The following is a 21,860-nucleotide window of genomic DNA, read 5'->3' as shown; positions in this document are numbered from 1 at the left end:
AATGTCTTTGAAATTTTGTTGTTGAAATATTTGCCTTTCGATGGCGTTGTTGCTGCAGTTGGTGAAAATGTATTCGCTCATTTTCTACAATCTTGTTTAAATTAATTTTTATGTGATAGTTGTCAAAGGATTCCATAAAAGTCCTGTGTGGAAGAATTTGGTCAGTCTCACTTTCAGACAATTGGGCAAAAGAATGGCATTTTTGCTAATCAAGGCCATGATAAGCAATTGCAGAATGCAATGGTGTCATAAAAAGTGTTAATCTATTGTTGAAGAAGATTGAATACAACTTAATTCTCATTCTTGTTAACCATATCTATTACTTGAATCATTGACAAAGTGACAAAAGTAGAGATCCAAATAGCAAGCGTGAAGAGTGGTATCCTTCATATTAATAGATAGAAAATAAAATAATGAAATATGCATTTTAAAAGTATCTCATTATGGAGCTATATCCTAAATATTAATTTATTTCTTTCCTTCAGATGTTCACCAATCTGCTGTGAGTTTCTAGTATTTGTTATTTTATTTCGAATTTTCTGTATTCATAATATCTTATGTCTGATGCAAACTAACCACTTGTTTTTAGGAAATATTTTATTGTCTCAAAATGTTTATCTTGATTCAAGACTTGGATTTTTTTTTTAAAAAAAGACTAAACTAGGATAGACCTTTTTAATGAATAGAATTTTTACTTATCTTGTTAGGTCTCGTACAAGCCCAGAATCTTCTACAACAACTACCTCAGCAAAGCCAAGCCAACCTCCTGCAGTCTCAGCCAAACATCACCTTCACGCAGGTCAGCTTAATGGGGAAAACAAAAAACTATGCAGTCAGATTTTCGTACATATTTCTGCCTTCCATTTTGCTATAGTTAATTTGAAATCACAAGCTTTTGGAGCACTGCTCCTTTGTCAGATAAAGTGAAAAAAAGTACAAAGGCACAGAATTTATAGGCAAAGAGATCAAAAGATTGTACAAATGGTGAGAGTGGAGTGTCCAGTCATAAGTGTCTGCAGGTGATCAGAAGTGTCAGACAGTGGGAGTAAAGTGTCAGTAGTTGAATAGTAAGTGAAGGAGATGACCTATAATCCAATTAATTGAGGCAGAAAGATAATTACAAAAAATTAAGGTGGTGGTGGAGACAAACCAACTGGCTGGAATAACATGATAGGTGTAAGAGTCACATGCCAAGGTTCTATCCAAAACAACAAGTAATCCAAAACTGTACAAACGAATGTAGAAAGATCGTATCAAGTTATCAAGGTGGTGGTGTTAAAACAGGTGCTCCTCCTTGAGACAGGACAGTAAGGAATATTTTACAAATACAGAACAGTATGCTGGGGTTACATGTGGTGCGACATGAACCCAAGGTCATGGTTGAGGCTGTACCCACCATACTGTTCTGTATTTGTAAAATTTTCCTTACTGTCCTGTTGGTGTCATATGACTTCTGACCTTATCCACCCCAGTCCATTACTGGCCCATCCACAGCATGGCTACAGTTAATGTAATACTTGAAAGTAGCATTTTTATAGCATTCAGAACTGTTAGTTTGCTATTTGAAAATTCTTTCTGTAATACATAAAGGTTCACTAACTAGTTCTTGCAATGTGGGGATTATCCAATGAGGAGAGGTGAAATAGACTGGACCTTTATTCTCTATAGTTTAGAAGATTGAGAGATGATCTCATTTCATTGTGGAAAATTGTTACGTTGCTTGACAGGCTAGATACAGAATGGATGTTTTCCTAGGCCAGGGGTGTTTAGAACAGGGGAACATGTTTTGAAAAAAGGGACAGGCCATTTAGAATTGAAGTGAGGAGGAATTTCTTCACTTCAAGAGTTACAAGTTCTTGGAATTCTCAGTCCAGAGGGCTATGGAGGCTCAGTCGTTTGGTATGTTCAAGACTGAGATTAATTGGTTTCTGTTAAAAATACGAAGGGATATATGGATAGTGCTTAAGTAGAAGATTGCCCTTGAACCCTTCGAATGCTGGAGTGGGCTGAAGAGGCCAAATGGTCTACTCCACTCCTATTTCATGTTCCCCATTAATACATTTATATATATTTGAAATTATTTATAATAGCAACTTCATCTTTTTTTCTAAATTTTACTTTTTAAAATTTAGACTGTCATTTTTCTTCCACTGAAAGTCATAGTTACAAGACAATGGAAAACTACAATATCTGAAGCTAATGGGTAGTGTTGAATTTAAGTACAACCATTCAGGAATGATCAGCTGCAGTTTGTCCGTTTAGTTGAGGAGAGTTGGTACTAGTGTGAAAAACAAAAGGATTTTCTGGTCTCTGTTAATGGTTTTGTACAGCCTTAAAGAATTTGGTGTTTTTAAGGCATTTTGGGGATCTTGGATTTGTTGGTGCCGCATGATAATGAGAAGGGATGTGTTGTGCCAGCCACACGTGGTCATTAACTAATATACCTAGCAAAGAAATTGTGAGTCGATTCTTAATAATAAATAATAATATTCATTTATTTAACACAATATTATAATAATAAAATGCTCTACAAACTAACAATTTTCACTGTAAGTCTAATCAAACATCTTGTGCTGTAACTTAGCTCTGGATGATCATATATCACCACATTAGATCTTGGCCTTGATATACGTGACAATGATCATCTGGTTTTCTCCTGGTAGTCCCAGGGGTATCGTCTCTTCTTGGTTGGTCTTGAGTTACTGTATTGAGGGTGTTGTTCGAACGAGTCATAGAAGTCTTTGCACCCTTTTGGGAGAGTCTTTGATGTCGATGGCAGGATGGTCCTTGGGCATCCATTCCTTGAGGTGTTAGGCACACGTAGGTCTCCAAATAAGGGTGCATGGTACGTCTGTGTTTGTTAAGCAACTCAATGTTTCCCATTGTCCTGGAGATATCATTCAGGTCGATTCTGTTCAATTCCAATTCAATGGTCTGAAACAGCTGGGTCATTTGCATATTGTCTGTCTATAGCTGCAGCCTGTCTGGATTCTGCACCATGTTTAGTCTAGAGTCTGTGAGCCCTCTCACTTTTGGCAAAGGCTTGTCTCAATTTCCCAGCATGCCTTATTGTCCATTTTCATAAATCCAACATTTTGAGTGCCCTGTCCAGCCACAGCTGGTTGTGACAGTGTTGGTCAGGGGAGGAATTGTACTGCTAAATTAAGCTTTTAAGGACAGAAGTATTGTTGGTTGGGGGGGGGGAGGTGCAAAAGGACTTAAAGTTAATTTTGTGTAAGTTAATTTTTGCATATGAACAAACTAATTAGGAGAAGAAATAGGTCATTCAGTCCCTCAAGCCTGCTCTACTGTTCAATAAGATCATGGCTGACATAATTGTGGCCTCACCTTCGCATTCCCACTTTACCTTGAACTACCTTTGACTCCTTTGTTAGTCAAAAATCTGACTCTTCCTGCCTTAAACATATACAAATCCTCTGTTTCCACTGTTCTCTGGGGAAGTGTTCCAAAGACATACGGCCCTCAAACAAAAAATTCTCAACTCCATCTGAAATGGAAGACTGATAACTTTTAAATTCTGTTCCCTACTTCTAGTCTCCCACAAGGGGATACATCCTTTCAGCAGCCAACATGCAAGTCCTCTTAGAATCTTAAATGTTTCAATAAGATGACCACTTAGTATTCTAAATTCTTTTGGATACAGGCCCATCCTGCCCAATCTTTCCTCAGTAGTTAGCCTTCTTCACAAACCCTATCTTCAGTCCCTATTGAGTATACCTTTTCTGATCTATTTCCAATGCACTTAGATCATGACTTAAATAAGCAGACCTAAATTGTATACAGTACTCCAAATGTGGTCTTGCCTTGCAAAACTGGAGCAAACATCTTTACTTATTTATTCCATTCTGCTTGCAGTAAACAGCAACATTTTGTTTGCCATCCTGAGCGTTCTCTGTATCTGCATGTGTTCACATATTAAGGCATCTTAGATCCTTCTGTACCTCCGGGTTCTGTATTCTTTCTCAATGCGGACAAATTCACATTTTCCAATTATTATTCTCCAACTGCCAGATTTTTACCTAACTACTTAACCTTTCCATATCCCTTGGTATGCTCCTTCTGCCTTTTTCACAACTTACTTTCTTAACCTATTACCATTAAATTTAGCAACCATATATTCAGTTCCTTCATCCGAGTTGTTCATATAAATTATAAATAGTTGAAACTTGGCACTGATTCCTCTCGCACTCCACCCATCACATCTTGTCAATCTGCTAATGATCTGTTTATGCCTACACTCTGTTACCTGTTAGCTGATCATTGCTCTCTCAGTACCCAATCAGTGCTATTATTGAGCTCTTATTATGCCTAAAAACCTTTTATGTGGCATTTTTTCACATGCTTTCCAGTAATCTAAATACAGTGCATCCACAAATTCACCTTAATCTACATTGCTAGTTATTTCCTCAAAGATACATGAAGAAGTTAATAAAACATGATTTCCCTTTCACAAAACTGTTGAAGCTGCCTAGTTGGATTGGGTTTTTTCTAAATGCTTGCTATTTGCTCCTTCATAATGATTCCTTGAAAGCCGTTAAGCTACCTGGTCTATTGTTTCTTACTTTCTGCATCTCCCCAGCCACTTTTTGAACAGAGGAGTCACGTTTACTATTTTCTAGTCACTTGAAACCTATACAGTATAAAGGGAATTTTGGAAAATTATAGCCTATACAGAACAACTTCGATTATCCAAATGAGACAGGCAGGGAGTATTTTATTTGGATAACTGATTGTTCAGATAACGTTATTACAGGATCTTGTTTGGTTAATCCAAAATTTGGAGAATTAACATTTGGCTAACTGAGGGTATTCTGTACATCCATAATTTCAGCAGCCACTTCTTTTAAGACCCGAGAATGAAGTCGATCAGGACATGGGGACTTGTCAGCTTTTAATTCTCAGTACCCTTACTGAGGTTGAATGTAATTCAACCTTTCACCTCTGCTTCACAGTTAATTTTGCAATGTTATTTGTATCATCTACAGTGAAAACAAATGCAAAAAATCTGTTCATTTCATAGTTTCACATTTTAATTCTCCATTGTCACACTCTCAGTGTAATACTTACTTTACTCTTTTGTTTTGCCTATTAAATATCTGTTGTGAAATTTTTAGCTAGATTTGTCTCATACTCTAACTTCTCTCTTCCTACTAATTTTTTTTTTGTCATTCGTTGTTGTTCTTTATATTCAGAATTTATGCCATTTGATACAATCCTTAACCTCTTAAGTTAGCCATGGATAATGTTCTTTCCCATGGGGTCTTCGTGTCCTCATCAATGCTTGAAATGTAAATAAGGGCACTAGTCCACTAGATCCTTTCTTTCTCCCTCACACTGAAAATGATATCACAATCGCTAGTACTTGGGAGAACCTTCACTATGAAGTCATTAATTAATCCTGTTTTGTACATTACCAATTTGACTGTCTGTTTGCTCCAGAATATACTAAATAACTATCCTGAAAACGCTCATCATTCAGGCTACCTTTGCAAAACTGATTTGTCCGAACTATATATCATTTAAAATCACCCTTAATTATTGTTAAAAATCACACAACACCAGGTTATAGTCCAACAGGTTTAATTGGAAGCACACTAGCTAGTGTGCTTCCAATTAAACCTGTTGGACTGTAACCTGATGTTGTGTGATTTTTAACTTTGTACACCTCAGTCCAACACCAGCATCTTCAAATCTTAATTATTGTTGTGATTTTTTTTCTCACTTTTTTTTTGATCGCATATATCACATCTTGTAATGTGATGACTGTTGAAGGTCCAGTATACCACAGCAATTTCTTAGCTTTACTATTTCTCATCAGTCACCAAACTAATTCTACATCTTGGTCTCCAGAATTGTTTGTCTCTTTCTCTCTTGTTCTAATCCATCCTAAATTAACAGTGCTACCGTTCCCAACTTTTCCTACTTTCATATCCTTCTTAAATTTGATGTACTTTTCAATATTCATGTACTGGTTATACGCATCTTGCAGTCATGACTGTAATGGCTAACCATTATAGAAATCAATGTGCATTCATGCTGGGGTGTAAGTTTGGTGATTTGCATGGTGTAAAGGCTGTTTGAAGGTATTTTGAGGCTGACATTGCTGAGAAGATCCCAAATTATTTTACAAGTATATTAATGGTAAACGGATAACTAAGGAAAGAGTAGGACCACAGTGGTAACCTGTGCATGGAGCCAGAACACGTAGGTTAGTTCTAACAGAATACTTTTGTGTCTTATGTTCAATAGTGAGAGCAGTGAAGTAGATACAGGAATTATGGAAAAGAATTTTAATATAATGAAAGAAATTAGCATCGTCAGGAGTTCAGTGGTCTGGCAGGCTTAAAAGTAGATTAATCTCCAGGCAAGATGAAATGTATCCCAGGTTGTTAAATAAGGCAAGGGAGGAGATAGCAGGAGTGCTGGCAATAATTTTCAGTTCCTCTCTGCCAAAGGAGAGATGCCCGAGGACTGGAGGACAGCCAATATGGTGCAATTATTCTAGGAGGAAGCTAGGGCTAAACCAGGAAACTACAGGTCAATCAGGCGGAATTGGATACTGCAGATGCTGAAGTTTAGAGTCTAGATTAGAGTGGTGCTGGAAAAGCACAGCAGGTCAGGTAGCACCCAAGGAGTAGGAAAATCAATGTTTCATAATTAAAGGTTTTGCCTGAAACATCGATTTTCCTGTTACAGGTCAATTAGTCTAACCTCAGTGGTCCGGGAACTATGAGAAGCAACTCTGAGGACAGAATTAATCTGCACTTTGGGAGACTGGAATTAATCAAGAACAGTCAGCATTGTTCTGTTAAGGAGAGGTCGTATCTGACCAACATGATTGAATTATTTGAAGATGAGGGAGATGCATTTGATGTTAAAAGCCTCGCTGAAATAAAAGTAGACTAGAAGGTCCTGAGTGGCATCTGGTGGCAATGGTAAGAGCCCATGGGATCCAAGGAAATTTGACAAATTGAATCCAGAATTTGCTGAGTGACAGGAATCAAAGGGTAATGGTCGAGGGTGTTTTGCATCTGGAAATCAGTGGGGATCAGTGTTGAGTCCCTTTTTTGTTTTGTGGTATACATAAAACAATTTAGATGTGAATGTTGAAGGGTTCATCAGTAAGTTTACAGATGATACCAAAATTACACAGCATGGAAACAGGCCTTTCGGTCCAACCAGTTGATGTCAAACATAATCCCAAACTGAACTAATCTCACTTGCCTGGTCCTGGCCCATATCCCTCAATCTTTCCTATTCATGTACTTATCCAAATGTTTTTTAAAGGTTGTAACTGTGCCTACATCCACCACTTCCTCAGGAAATACATTCCACACGCAAACCACTTTCTGTGTATAAAAAGAATTGTCCCCTGCATTTCTTTCTTAAATCTCTCTCTTCTTGCTGTAAAAATATGCCCCGGTCTTGAAATCCTCCTTCCTAGGGAAAGAGCGCCTACCATTAATCCTATATCTATACCCCTCATGATTTTATAAACCTCTATGAGCTCACCTCTCAACCTCCTACACTCCAGTCAGAAAAGTCCCAGCCTATCCTGCCTTTCTTTATAACTCAAACCTTTCATACAACGTAGGGTGGTAAATGGTGTGGAGGGTGGCCTTAAATTACAGGAGGATAAAGATAGGCTAGTGAAATGAGCTAATGGCAAATGGAATTCAAGTCGGATAAGTGTGAGGTGATGCACTTAGGGTGGTCAAACAAAGTAAGGAAATACATGATGAAAATTAGGACCCTGCAAAGCACCAACGATCAGGAATCTTGTTGTGCAAGATAGCAGGACAGTAGTTAAAGTGGTTTACAAGGCATATGGGATACTTCATTAACTGAGGCATATAGTTTAAGGTGAGAGAGGTTATCCTGCAACTGTATATACATTGATTAGGTCACACCAAAATATTGTGTTCACTTCTGGAATCCACACTGTAGTAGGGATGTGAAAGCACTGGAGTGGATGCAGAAGAGATTTATTAGGATATTACCTGCGCTGGAGATTTTTAGTTATGCAGAGAGATTGATAGACTGGCCTTATTTTCCTTGGAGCAGAGGGGATTGAGAGGGGACCTGATGTATAACATTGAGACACTGGAGACAGAAGGACCGTTTCCGCTTGGTCAAGGGACCAGTGACTAGGGCGTAGATTTCAGGTAAGGGACAAGAGGTTTAGAGGTGATGTGAAGAAAGTTTTTTTTTCACCCAGAGAGTGGTGAGAATCTGGAACTTTAGTGCCTGTTAGGATGGTAGAGCTAGAAGCCCTCAAACTTTATGTGCACTTGTGATGCTAAGACACACAAGACTTTGAGTCAAGCGCTGGAAAATGGGATTAGAATAGTTATAGAATTCATAGATTCCTACTATGTGGAAACAGGCCATTTGGCCCTACAAGTCCACACCGACCCTCCGAGAGCAACCCACCCTATTACTCTACATTCACCCTGACTAATGCACCTAACTGACACATCCCTGAATACAATGGGCAATTTAGCATGGCCAATTCTCCCAGCCTGCACATCTTTGAACTGAGAGGAAACCAGAGCACCTGAAGGAAAGTCTCTCAGACGCGGGGAGAATGTGCAAATGCCACACGCATTTGCCTGAGTTTGGAGTCAAACTCTGGTCCCTGGTGTGTGAGGCAGCAGCGCTAACCACTGAGCCACTGTGCTGTCCAAAAGATGGATGGTTGTTTTTGACCAGTGCAATTTCAATGAGCTGAAGGACTTTAATGTATTGTAGACCTCCATGACCCTAAATGTCTTGAAAGCATGGATACAAATAGTGGTTTAAATGAATCTCTCTTTCCAGCTGTGCCGAACCCACTCATTGTCAAAATATTATAATCAATACTTGGACAAGCAAATTGTTTTATACTCCACTTCCTTTAGAGTAAATTAAAATGAATGATTGATGAAGGAATAACATTTAATCTGTGGTAACTCTTATCCATGCAATCTATGGTTGTATTAGATTATAATCTTCATTATGGTGGTTTGGTCTCCATTGTTGTAATTGTATTGCAGATGGATTTGTAAACTTGCTTAATTTGCATATCATAAATTTTTATAAATGTTCATAATTAAAGTTTATGGTATGATTTTCTTCAGCCAGCAACACCGACACGCACAACGATAGCAACAACTCCTATCCAGTCGGTTCAGCAGAGCCAGTCGACACCAAAGCGCGTAGATACTCCAAACATAGAAGAGCCCAGTGATCTAGAGGAACTTGAACAGTTTGCCAAGACGTTTAAACAGAGACGTATCAAACTCGGGTTCACTCAGGTGCTGAAACTTTTTTTTAATTAAGTGAACTCTTTTAATAGTTTGTAAATAATTTATTGACATTTTTGAATTGTCCAAGATCTTATTGTTAAATTAACACATGTTTCAAAATATCGCTAATGGAATAAAAAGTAGTATAAAGCCGTAATATTTCAGTGAAGGGCATATTTATGATGGTGATTATTTTCCTTTGACATTTCATGTAAGACATTTTAAGTATTTATTTAGTATACAAATACAAAAGCTACGCCCGATATGTCTAGTAAAACAAAAAGAAGACCCCCAAAATAGCTGGAGACATTAGTCAATGTTTTTGACCCTGCTGATATTCTTTACAGTTCACTAATTCTCTGTAAATATTATGCCTAAAAATACACGAGAGATGTGATGCAAAATCAAATCAATTAAAATATATCAGTATGTTTTTGGAATTGTCCAGAATGGCATTTAAGGTGGTTGGAAGATTGAACACACAACACATGGATTTTTTGCAATCTGACAACCAGAATTATGTGACAGTGAAACTGTCAGTACTTGCCATTATTACAATTGTGACACGAACAGCAACCTTTGGCATCAGTACATGTTGTTGTGGTTCTGTTCGCTGAGCTGGAAGTTTTTGTTGCAAACGTTTCGTCCCCTGGCTAGGCGACATCATCAGTGCTTTGGAGCCTCCTGCGAAGCGCTTCTTTGATGTTTCTTCCGGTATTTATAGTGGTCTTTCCTTGCCGCTTCCGGTTGTCAGTTTCAGCTGTCCGCTGTAGTGGTTGGTATATTGGGTCCAGGTCGATGTGTCTGAGCGTAGCTGTTGGTTTGTGTGCCGTTATGAGTCCTAAGGGTCGCAGTAGTCTGGCTGTCAGTTCTGAAACGCTCCTGATGTATGGTAGTGTGGCTAGTCCGTTTGGTTGTGGCATGTCCTCGTTCCGTGGTCTTTCTCTTAGGCATCTGACAGCCAGACTACTCAACCCTTAGGACTCATAACGGCACACAAACCAACAGCCACGCTCAGACAACAACTTACTAGAACGAAGGACCGATACCCAACATGAGCAAAACTAATGTAGTGTACAAAATACCATGCAAGGACTGCACAAAACACTATATAGGACAAACAGGAAGACAGCTAACAACCCACATACATGAACATCAACTAGCCACGAAACGACACAACCAGCTATCCCTAGTAGCCACACACACAGACAACAAGCAACACGAATTCGACTGGGACAACACCACTATCATAGGGCAAGCCAGACAGAAAACAGCCAGGGAATTCCTAGAGGCATGGCATTCATCCACAAACTCCATCAACAAACACATCGACCTGGACCCAATATACCAACCACTACAGCGGACAGCTGAAACTGACAACCGGAAGCGGCAAGGACAGACCACTATAAATACCGGAAGAAACATCAAAGAAGCGCTTCGCAGGAGGCTCCAAAGCATTGATGATGTCGCCTAGCCAGGGGACGAAACGTTTGCAACAAAAACTTCCAGCTCGGCGAACAGAACCACAACAACGAGCACCCGAGCTACAAATCTTCGCACAAACTTTGATCAGTACATGTACAGTTAAATGTGGAAATCCAGAAGTTGTTGTTGGTAATTTCCTGCTTTTCTACACCGTACACTGTTTAAGACCGTAAAAATGAACACCTGAAATCAAGTGAATTTACACAATCCTTTACTCTATGGAAAATATTTTATGACAGTTGAGTCTCTATTTCAATTTCATGTGTTTGACCCAATTTTTATTTAACTTTCTGCAAAACAGTTTAAAAAGTAAAGGGTCATCTTGTTTTTCTTTTACTTCCTGGTTGCTGTCTGTGAGAATTTGTGTTTGAATGCTTAGTCTGCCAGATCCCATTGTTGTTGCTGAATAGCAAAGATCCCTTTGAGCGGATACTAGAATCATTATAACTTCAGGAAAGACAACTCCGACTGAGATTGCTAGATCTTTGTCAGAAGTTTTTATCAAGGTCAGCAGTGACTACCATCACTTTACCACTGATCGCTTTAGCACTGGCCTTTAACTATTTCAAATTATGATGACTAGTCTATTGATAAGTTCCTAAGCGTAAAGCACTATTGGAATTTGCCTCCCGTTTGCTCCATTTCTGAGAGGAGGTAGCCATTTATGTGATTTTACTCTGTAACCATCAGCAACTGTTTGGTAATTTGGAATAGCGGCACCTCTCCATACTAGAGTGGACTATGTATTTGTGAACTATTCCAAGCCAGCATAGATAATTTTGTTCCACTTGCCATCTGACTAGAATAAGGTATGTGAGCAAACTTTACCTTTATAAATATCAATCTCTATTTAAAAGAGATTTGTACCTTAAAATATATTTGGAGTGTCGGTATATACTGCAATATTGAAAATTATTTTATGCTGCAAGTTTCATAAACGCTTAGCGTTCAATTTGTGTCCTTAGATTAAAGTCATACTTGCAATGACATTAGAAGGTGCAATTGACTCCATTAATTAAGTGTTGGGATTAATCTGTGAGAATGTTACAGTATTTCATACGTGAAAATTATTATTGATTTTAAAAGAAACACATTTCCCTTGAGTTGATAATGCTGTTTTGTGGCATTGTAACTTGAATAATCAGAGAAGCTGGTCAGGTTTTGAGATATGAGTTTGTATTTACATTTTATTTTTTGTGTAATTGGTGAAATGGACGAAATGACATCAGCAAAAACATATTTTGGATTAAGATTTATACTTTAAAAGCATGGATTTTATATATGTGTTTAAGCAGACTCTATTATCTGAGCTATTTGGTAAGAGATTTAAAGCTCCTGACCCAAATTCTGCTTTCCTCTCACTAGAAGAGGAAGAAGCATATCGGTGACTGCTGTAGGCAGGGAGAATATTTGTTGCCTAGATATTGGTTCTCATTTTTGAAATTTGATTTGTTTTAAATTGTTTCTAATCTTGGCTATGCTAACAGTAAAGTGTGGGATGACCATGAGCTACTTCATAGTTATATGTCCCCGTCTTGCTCATTGTTCAGCAATTAACAAAAGATAAGATCATCTATGTCAACTAATTCAGTTGCCAACCATATATTCTTCAAGAATAATCGTCTGATGTGTGTCTGATTGGATTTTGGCATTTGTTATGGTTGGAACTGTCCTGTTTACATTTTAATATCCTTCTATTTCTTTCTGTGTATGTCTTGACAGGGTGATGTAGGACTTGCCATGGGAAAACTCTATGGAAATGATTTTAGCCAAACTACAATCTCTCGTTTTGAAGCCTTGAACCTCAGCTTTAAGAACATGTGCAAGCTCAAACCATTGCTTGAAAAGTGGTTGAATGATGCAGGTTTGAAAGTATTTTTTCCCCTTTTTTTTCTCCTTAACTTACTAAGCTGGGAATCAATTGGTTGAAAAACACTTGGGGTATATTCAAATTTGCACTTTCTTTTCATTGTTCGTAAAGCTGTAGTGACCCAGAAAGACGTCCATAGTGTGGGTGCAGGCCATTCGGCACATTGAGTCAATGCTGACCCTCTGAAGAGGATCCCATTCGGACTACAGAGGCAGTCACCCAAGGGTGGAATAGATCCCAGGTCCATAACGCAGTAAGGCAGTGTTGCTAAACACTGAGCCACTGTGTTGCCAACTTACAGCTTTAAGAAAGAAAATTTTCACATCCTCCACACACCCTAGGAGTAAAATCTAGTTTGATAGGTTCTTGCCTGGGCAACTTGGTTGAGGTAATGCAATGCATTTTTCCACATTAACCATTGGAATGCATTGCTTCCATCAAAACAAAATAAATGCCTTAACAACACTGAACCAACAGAAATCAACTGAACAGTGTAATAAGTTGCTAAGTTTGCTTGTGACTCATGAAGCTTATAGATGAGGAATTGTTGAATTGCATTCCACGTTCAACATTGGACATGATAGAAAAGTAAATAATCATAGGGGAGGCAGTGGCATAGTGATGATGTCTCTGGGCTAGTAATCAAGGCTAACCTTCTGGGAACATTTAGAATTAAAAATCCAAAGAGAACTTTGTTACCATCATTGATTTGACTTTTTTTAATAAAACACCCATATGGTTCCCTTTGGAAAGAAAAGCTGCCATCCTTACCAAGTCTAACATACATGTGACATTGAGCACAAAGCAATGCGGCTGACTCTTAACTATTCTCTGAATTGCCCATCAATTCTCCAAATCCTCCTTGCTTACATCTGAGAGCTTGTGCCAGAATTCAGAGAACTGTCTGTCGGATTAGTCAAGCAACTGTCTGGCATAGTCTGAATCATAACTTAGAGATGGAGTCCTAAGTACCATCATCGCTGTCCCTGAGGTATATTCTGTGCCAGGAGTCACCCACTAGCGATGATGAAACAATGTATGCGGTCATGAGGAAGCCCTCCACTCCTAAGGTCTCATGGCATCTGATCAACCCCTCCAGTTACATCACTGTTGACTGAGCTGCATGAGTCCTAAATGACGTAGCTCTAAGACTAATCTGCAGCAGGTGGTGATAAAATCAACAAGAAGGAAAAATCTACTTTATTTAGTTGTTTACAGAGTCCTCGCATCTACTTTTCTGGTCATTGTTTTATTTTGCTTGCCTGTGTTCAAGTCCTACCTGATCTAGAGTTGTGTCATGTCACATCTGAACAGGTTGATTAAACATATCTATATGCACTCAGTTATGTTGTCACATAGAAAATAGGTGCAGGAGAGGCCATTCGACCTTATGAGCCTACACCACCGTTCAGTACAATCGTGGCTGATTATGCATTTTCGGTATTCTGTTCTAGTTTTCTGTCAATTTCCCTTAATCTGTTTAGCCGCAAGGACCACATCCAGATCCCTCTTGAACATATCTATCAAACTGACCCGATTACCACAGCTACCTTAACTACATCTCCTCCCATTTCACTCACACATGTGCACACACATCCCACCCAATAAAAACGCAATCTCTTACTTCGAATTTCTTTGCCTCTAATATATCTGCTGCCAGGAGGAGAAATTCCACTCGAAGACAGCCTCTATTTCAAGGCCTTGCAATTTCTTCTTCAACGTGATCAACCATGCCCTCAGCATCTCCTCCACTTCCTGCACCTCTGCCCTTGAGCCCTGTGGCCGACTACTTCAACTCCCCTCCCATTCCCTCAAGGACAGGCAACTCCTGGCTGCCTCCACTGCCAAGTCCAAGCCACCTAACAATAGAGGAAGAACGCCTCATCTTCCACCGTGGGACCCTTCAGCCACACATCATCAACATCGACTTCACCAATTTCTAAATCTCCCCTTCCCCACTTCATCCCAGATCCAACCCTCCAACTCTGCACCGCTCTCTTGACCTGCCCAACCTGTCCATCTTCCTTCCTCCCCGTGCCACCTCCTACCTATCCACTCCACACTCCCCTACTGACCAATCACTATTATCTCCCACCTGTATCCATCTATCGCCTTCCCAGCTACCTCCACCGGCTTCCCCAACCCTAATCCACCCCTCCCCCCCCCACCCCAATTATCTCGCAGCCACCTTCCCCCTCCACATTATGCCGGAAACATCAGCTCTCCTGTTCCTTGGATGCTGCCAGAACTGCTGTGCTTTTCCAGCATTGAATCTTTCGACTCTGACCCCAACAGCTTTCTGTGGTAGAGAATTTCACATTTTCACAACTTTGAGTGAAGAAATTCTTCCTTACTTCAATCTTGAATTGCTTACTCCTTATTCTTAGATTATAACCCCTAGTTCTGGACTTGCCCAACTTTGGGAACATTCTTCCTGCATCTAGCCTGTCCAGTTCCATCTGGATTTTATGTTTCTGAGATTACCGCTCATTCTTCTAAATTCCAGTGAGTACAAGCTCAGTCTAACCAGGCTTTTTTCCTTTGTCAGTTCTACCATCCAGGGAGAAAGTGAGGTCTGCAGATGCTGGAGATCAGAGCTGAAAATGTGTTGCTGGAAAAGCGCAGCGGGTCAGGCAGCATCCAAGGAACAGGAAATTCAACGTTTCGGGCATAAGCTTATGCCCGAAACGTCGAATTTCCTGTTCCTTGGATGCTGCCTGACTTGCTGCGCTTCAGCTACCATCCAGGGAATCAGTCTGGTGAACCGTTGCTGGTATACCTCAATAATAAGCGTGTCCTTCCTCAGACTAGGAGACCAAAGCTGCCAGCAATGCTCAAGGTGTGGCCTCACCAAGGCCGTATATGACTGTAGCAAGACATCCCTATTCCTGCACTCAAATCCTCTCGCTATAAAGGTCAACGTGTCATTAGTTTCCACACTGTCTGCTGCACCTGCAAGCCAACCTTTAGCAGTGTTCTACCATGGCACCCAGCTCTCATTGTACCTCATCTTTTCCTAAACTGCTACCATTCAGATAATAATCTGCCTTCCTGTTTTTGTGACCAAAGTGAATATCCTCACATTTATCCACAGTATATTGCATTTGCCAAGTATTTGCCCCCTCAGCCAGCCTGTCCGAGTTACCTTGCAGCCACTTAGCGTCCTTTTCACAGCACACACTGCCATTTGGCTTAGTGTTGTCTGCAAATTTGGAGATATTGCTTTCAGTTACATCAAAATTGACAATAACTGCCACATGTTCCCTAGTTCTATTCAGTTTCAGACATCCCTGCCAAAGCCTACTCTGTAATAATGCCAGTAATTCAAAATTGGATGTCCTTGAGGCACTGTGTAAGTCATTGGCGGCCACAGAACTGTACTTGACCCTAGTCTGCAACCTCATGGCCCAGCATATCTCCTGCTGTACCATTACTGTCAAGAGTGCACACCAGGAACAGCACCAGGCATACCTAAAAATGAGGTGAAATTACATCACTGGATTACTTCCATTTCAAATACTGGAAGCAACATGCAATAGACAGGGCTATACAATCCCATAACCCAATGGACCAGAGCTCAGTTCTGTTTTTGTTTCATGATAAAGATCGTTATTACACACCTCTGGAGCAGATAGGACTTGAACGGAGGCCTCCTAGTCCAGGCGTACGAACGCTACAATTGTACCACAAGAGGGCCGTGAGCATGACTTCTTTTTAATTTAAACGTGTATTTTCCTAATTAACCTGTTCAGAGATGTAATTACACACCTCTGGAGCAGGTGGGACTTGAATCCAGGCCTGTCAGTCCAGGGGTAGGGATGCTACTATTGCACCAAAAGAGGGCCCCATGGGATTTGAATCCATGCCTCTGAATAGATTGGAGCTATAAACCAGCACCTTAGACCACATGGCCACACTACATCAGCATGAAATTGTCAGATTTCAATCTGAATAATCTTCACCTGTGCACGTTTTCATCTGAGGCATGCCCAGTGGGGAGGATTGGCAAGCAGTGAAGTTGACATCAGATGAAAAGCCCATCAGTGACTTTGAGATCACGAAGAGCCATAATTGTGCATGGTGGGATTGATTAGTTGTTTACAGCCTATATGGATATATCTGATTTCAGGAATTCCTGTCTATGACAGACAGTTGGGGTAAGATTCCCTTGAAAAGTGAGTAGGGAAAGATGGTGACAAGTATTTAAAGACCAAAGTTGCAAAGAGACAGCAGAATTTAACATGGATCATTTAAACTGTTAATGTACTGACTCCTGAGCTCCTCAACCTAATTAGAGACTTTTCTTTCAAAATTCATAGACCTCCTCAGACATCTTTCATGGATGTTTCTTAGTCTGCATCAGTATGGACTGTAGTCAGAAAAGTCTGGATAAGTATATACAAAATATCAGTATCCAAATCCTAAATATAAAGGGTCAGTTGAGTTTCAATGGAACTCAGAAACAAAAGGTAAGTAGTGAAGAAACTCGGCAGATCTGGCAATAGATGTAGAGAGAAAAACAGAGTTAACATTTCATCTGTTCTGAGAGGGTTACTGGACTTGGAACATTAACTGTGTTTGTCTATACAGATGTTGCCAGACCTTCTAAGTTTCTCCAGCACTCTGATTTTGTTTCAGATTTGCAGCATCCACAGATCTTCATTTTTATTTCAGTGGAATCATATAATCTACAGTATTGGTTTTACTTTATGCCTTTTTTTAAGCACGAGAAATTAGTGAAGCAAAAGAGAAGCCTTACAGTTCCTTGCATGGAGTCTGTGGATCATGCATGTGGCTAATAAATTGGCAAGACAATTGACAACAAATTAACTCACAAGAACAAATGGGCCATTCAGCTTCTGAACATGTGCAGGAGCAAATTTCTGCAGATGCTGGAATCTGTACTGAAAACAACAAATGCTGGAGGAATATTCCTACCAAACAAATGTTTGGTAGGAATAACAAGATGATGGATTACTGGGCTAATGGTAGGCTACTTGGTAGTGTGGATGAGCAGAGGGATCTTGGTGTCCATGTACACAGATCTCTGAAAGTTGCCACCCAGGTAAATAGTGCTGTGAGGAAGGCATATGGTGTACTGGGCTTTATTGGCAGAGGAATTGAGTTCCGGAGTCCTGAGGTCATGTTGCAGTTGTATAAGACTCTGGTGCGGCCTCATCTGGAGTATTGTGTGCAGTTTTGGTCGCCATACTATAGGAAGGATGTGGAAGCTTTAGAACGAGTGCAGAGGAGGTTTACCAGGATGTTGCCTGGAATGGTAGGAAAATCTTATGAGGAAAGGCTGAGGCACTTGGGGCTGTTCTCATTGGAGAAGAGAAGGTTTAGGGGAGATCTGATAGAAGTGTATAAGATGATTAGGGGTTTAGATAGGGTAGATACTAAGAACCTTTTACCGCTAATGGAGGCAGGTGTTACTAGGGGACATAGCTTTAAATTAAGGGGTGGTAGGTATAGGACAGATGTTAGGGGTAGATTCTTCACACAGCGGGTTGTGAGTTCATGGAATGCCCTGCCCGTATCAGTGGTGAACTCTCCTTCTTTATGGTCATTTAAGCGGGCATTGGATAGGCATTTGGAAGTTATTGGGCTAGTATAGGTTAGGTAGGATTCGGTCGGCGCAACATCGAGGGCCGAAGGGCCTGTACTGCGCTGTATCCTTCTATGTTCTATGTTCTATGTCACAGCGAGTCAGATAGCATCCATGGAGAGAGTAAGCTAATATTTCAAGTCTAGATGACCCTTCATCAGAGTTGACCTGCTGTGATCTCCAATATTTGCTGTTTTTAGTTCAGCTTCTGAACAATTTTCAAATGCTGTGCATGATAAAGTACCAAATCTAACCAGATATGCATGACTTTGACTACTTTTTATATCTAGCAATTTCCACGATATTACCTAATATATTGACATGGCTGTTTTGAGCATTATCACCAATGGAGTTTTTTTAAAAAAGCAGCTATTCAGTCTGATAGTTAAACTCTTACAAAGCTTTAATAGGTTTGACAAATGTGATTTCCACTTCATTGGAGCATGTTGGTTTTGTCTAACCATTTTTGATTTTTCTGTTGTCCTTAATAAATCAATATCCACAATTTCCCAGAACTTCCCCTGCTATTGATGTCAAACCAACTGGTGTTTAGTACCCTGTTTCCTCCATTTTTGTTCTTTAAAAAAGTGTTACCCTCATTTGTAGGGACAGTTCTAGAATTCCGGAACATCACAACATAACAGCTATCTCTGAAGCCATTTCTTTTGAAGTTCCAGGATATAAAAATCAAGTCCAGGTTGAGCTGTTGGCTTTTAGTCCCATTAATTTCTCCAAAACTATTCTCTCTAATTAGATCTTTGGATCCCCACAATTTTAGATTTTATTTTGTCTTTTACTGTGAATAAATACTCAACAAAACGATTGGCTGCATTTCTGTCCTTCAATAGAGGAAAGCCTATTAATGAAAACCCAGGCAACTTTGTCAATGACTAAAGACGAAAGCTGCAATATCTCTTTTCCACATAGTTAACATTGAATCAAATTTATTTTAAAACATTTGTGTTCCTGTGAGCTTCAAAATTGAAAATTGCAATATACCAAAGATGGTAGGCTACCTTGTTACATGCAGGACTCCTCACATCAGCACATAACATTAACTCTGCATGAACCAAATGCTGACCATAGCCTTGTACCTTAGCTTGCTCAAGTAGGTTGCTTATGCAATAAGCCTCAATGAGCAATATTTTTAATTGGCTTGTAAGGAAGTTGAACTCCAGTGGACTATTGCAGCAATCCTGAAGTTATTTAAGGATACCTATGTCTGGCAAATTGATTATGTGAAAGGCTGTGAATATCAACACTAAATCTGAATATTTAAGCATTATATTTTTTATTGGACAGCAAGAATTTAAGGAAATAAAACCAGTCGGCTGACATTATTTTCCTGTTAATTTTCTTTCGATTTTGTTTTTGTTTTAAACAGAAAATTTGTCAGTAGACTCTGCACTGTCAAATCCCAGCTCCTTGGCTTCTCCAGGTCTGGGAATCGAAGGGCTGAGCCGCAGGAGAAAGAAACGCACCAGCATAGAGACCAATGTTCGAGTGGCCTTAGAAAAGAGTTTCCTGGAGGTCAGTAACCAGCAATGAGATGCATGGTAACACACAGTCAGCATCTTGTGATATACTTAACTATAATTTGGAATTAGTTTGACTTGGGTTAACCACAAAGTCTTCAACTTGGTATATAAATAAAACAATTAATTTTGTTCTCCAAATTTGGCAGCAAGATCTCTCCATTTAAAGTGAGGATGATATGCATTATCTAGCATTATCCCATTGTTGAACCCTAGCTAATGATATGATTATCTATTTAATGTATATAAAATGCTAAAGAGGATGTTTCCACTTGAGTGGCAATCTAAAATGAGAGGTCATAGTTTTAGGATAAGGGGTAGCAGATTTGAAACAGAGATGAGAAATTACTCTTCTCAAAGAGTCGTGAATCTATAGATTTCACTACCCCAGCGTGTGATAGTTGGCGGAAATTAAGTAAGCTAGTAGAGAGATGTTTAATGACTAATGGATTGAAGGGTTATGGAGAGTGCACAGGAAAATGGAGTTGAGGCTGAGATAAGATCAGCCATGATCTCAAGGGACTGAATTCCTGCCGCCACCTCCTCCTAGTTCTTATGTTTTTATGCCCTATTTCTAAATGCTATTTCCAGCTAATAATATCAACCTTGACATCTTCAGGTGTTCAACCAAGCTGTCTTTTGAAGACCACAATTGAACCTACCTCCACCATCCTTTCAAGCAGGGCACTCCAGAGTGTAATCCCTTGTTGCATCATGTTTTCCCATCATATCCCTTTAGGTTCATGCCCCTTTGTTCTTGATTCTTCTGCCAATGAAAACAGTTTTTCTCTATCTGCACCCTTTGTGATTCTGTATATATCTATTATATCTCCTTTTAATCTTCTGTTTCTAACAAGAACAGCCCCAGCTTCTCCAATCTATTCGCCTGACTAAAATCCCTAATCCCTGGAGCCATTCATGTGAAACAGGTCAAATTAAACCTGTTAAGTTTTAACATGGTTCTTCTTCACTTATAGAACCAATCATTACTATTCAGCTCAGTCTTCTGTTGAAATCTCCCTTTGACCAGAAACCATGGATTTCAGTGTCTGAAAGATTTCTGTTACTCTTAAACTAATACAACCACTTATGGCTCAACTGCTATAAAGCAGTTAACCTGTTTTTTTTAAAAAGGTGTATTGTAATGAGATTTTCCTTTGGTAAATTTGTTTTTGGATATCATGCTGCTTTCATTACATAGCAAAAACATTACTTAATTGCATTTTTGTTTTCATATTATCTGATTAGCCTCTTGTCTGTTTTATTTTGTGGATATAATATTTATTTTAAAACCATACATAAAAATATATGCATATGGGTAATGATTTGGAGGTGGGTCACAGGTTTACATGATTGATGCCTGCAGTGAATAGGTTGCCTTATAGTTTTAATAGGCTAGGTTTTAAAGGAGTTGATGAAGTAAAATAAGATCCTGAGTGGTCTTGACAAGGTGGATGTGGAAAGGATCCTTCCTTTTGTAAGTGAGACACTGTTTAAAATTAGGGATCACCCTTTTCAGTAGAGGTGAGAGGGTTTTGCAGCCTCGAAACTCTCTGCCTCAAAAGCAGTGAAGTTGGAGTCACTAAGGCAGTGGTAAATAAATTCTTGTTTAGCTAGGAAATCTCAGATTACCAGATGTAGTTGGAAAGGTGGGATTTGAATCGCAAACAGATCATCCACGATCTTATTGAATGACAGAGTTGGATCCAGGGACTGAATGGTCTACTCCTGTTCATATTGGTATTTGTATGTGACTTCTAATTGGCATGAACAATTTACAAACAGCTTTCATCATTTGAATTTGTAGAGTTGAAACACTGAATTAAAAGAGAGAGACTTTGTTAGTAACAAAGCATCATAACTGTGTTCAGTTGAGAAAACCCTGAATGACTAATGTCATAGGGTATCTATTAGTATATCTAGTTTGTTATAATTATAAGAATGTAGTTAATAAATTCTGATCATTTTCAAGAGGTAGTTGTTTCCCAAAGGCTAGCCACCATCTACAAGTTATAAGTCAGGAGCGTGATGGAATGCTTCCCATTTGCCTGGAT

At 39.4% G+C, this 21,860-nt stretch overlaps 1 protein-coding gene across 2 annotated transcripts in view; it reads left to right on the top strand.

Annotated features, from left to right (window-relative positions):
• The window catches only part of LOC132820801 (POU domain, class 2, transcription factor 1-like), a 180,433-nt gene that overhangs the window by 120,058 nt on the left and 38,515 nt on the right, over positions 1–21,860 (top strand). For both annotated transcript variants that reach the window (XM_060833113.1, XM_060833112.1), the window contains 4 exons: positions 708–799; positions 9,141–9,317; positions 12,516–12,657; positions 19,656–19,801. In XM_060833113.1, coding sequence (XP_060689096.1) covers positions 708–799; positions 9,141–9,317; positions 12,516–12,657; positions 19,656–19,801 — 557 coding nt within the window. The remainder of the gene's footprint in view (positions 1–707; positions 800–9,140; positions 9,318–12,515; positions 12,658–19,655; positions 19,802–21,860) is intronic.

This window comes from Hemiscyllium ocellatum, chromosome 12 (genome assembly GCF_020745735.1).
Source record: "Hemiscyllium ocellatum isolate sHemOce1 chromosome 12, sHemOce1.pat.X.cur, whole genome shotgun sequence".
NCBI classification, from domain to species: domain Eukaryota; kingdom Metazoa; phylum Chordata; class Chondrichthyes; order Orectolobiformes; family Hemiscylliidae; genus Hemiscyllium; species Hemiscyllium ocellatum.
This window is presented reverse-complemented; position numbering and strand designations above follow the sequence as displayed.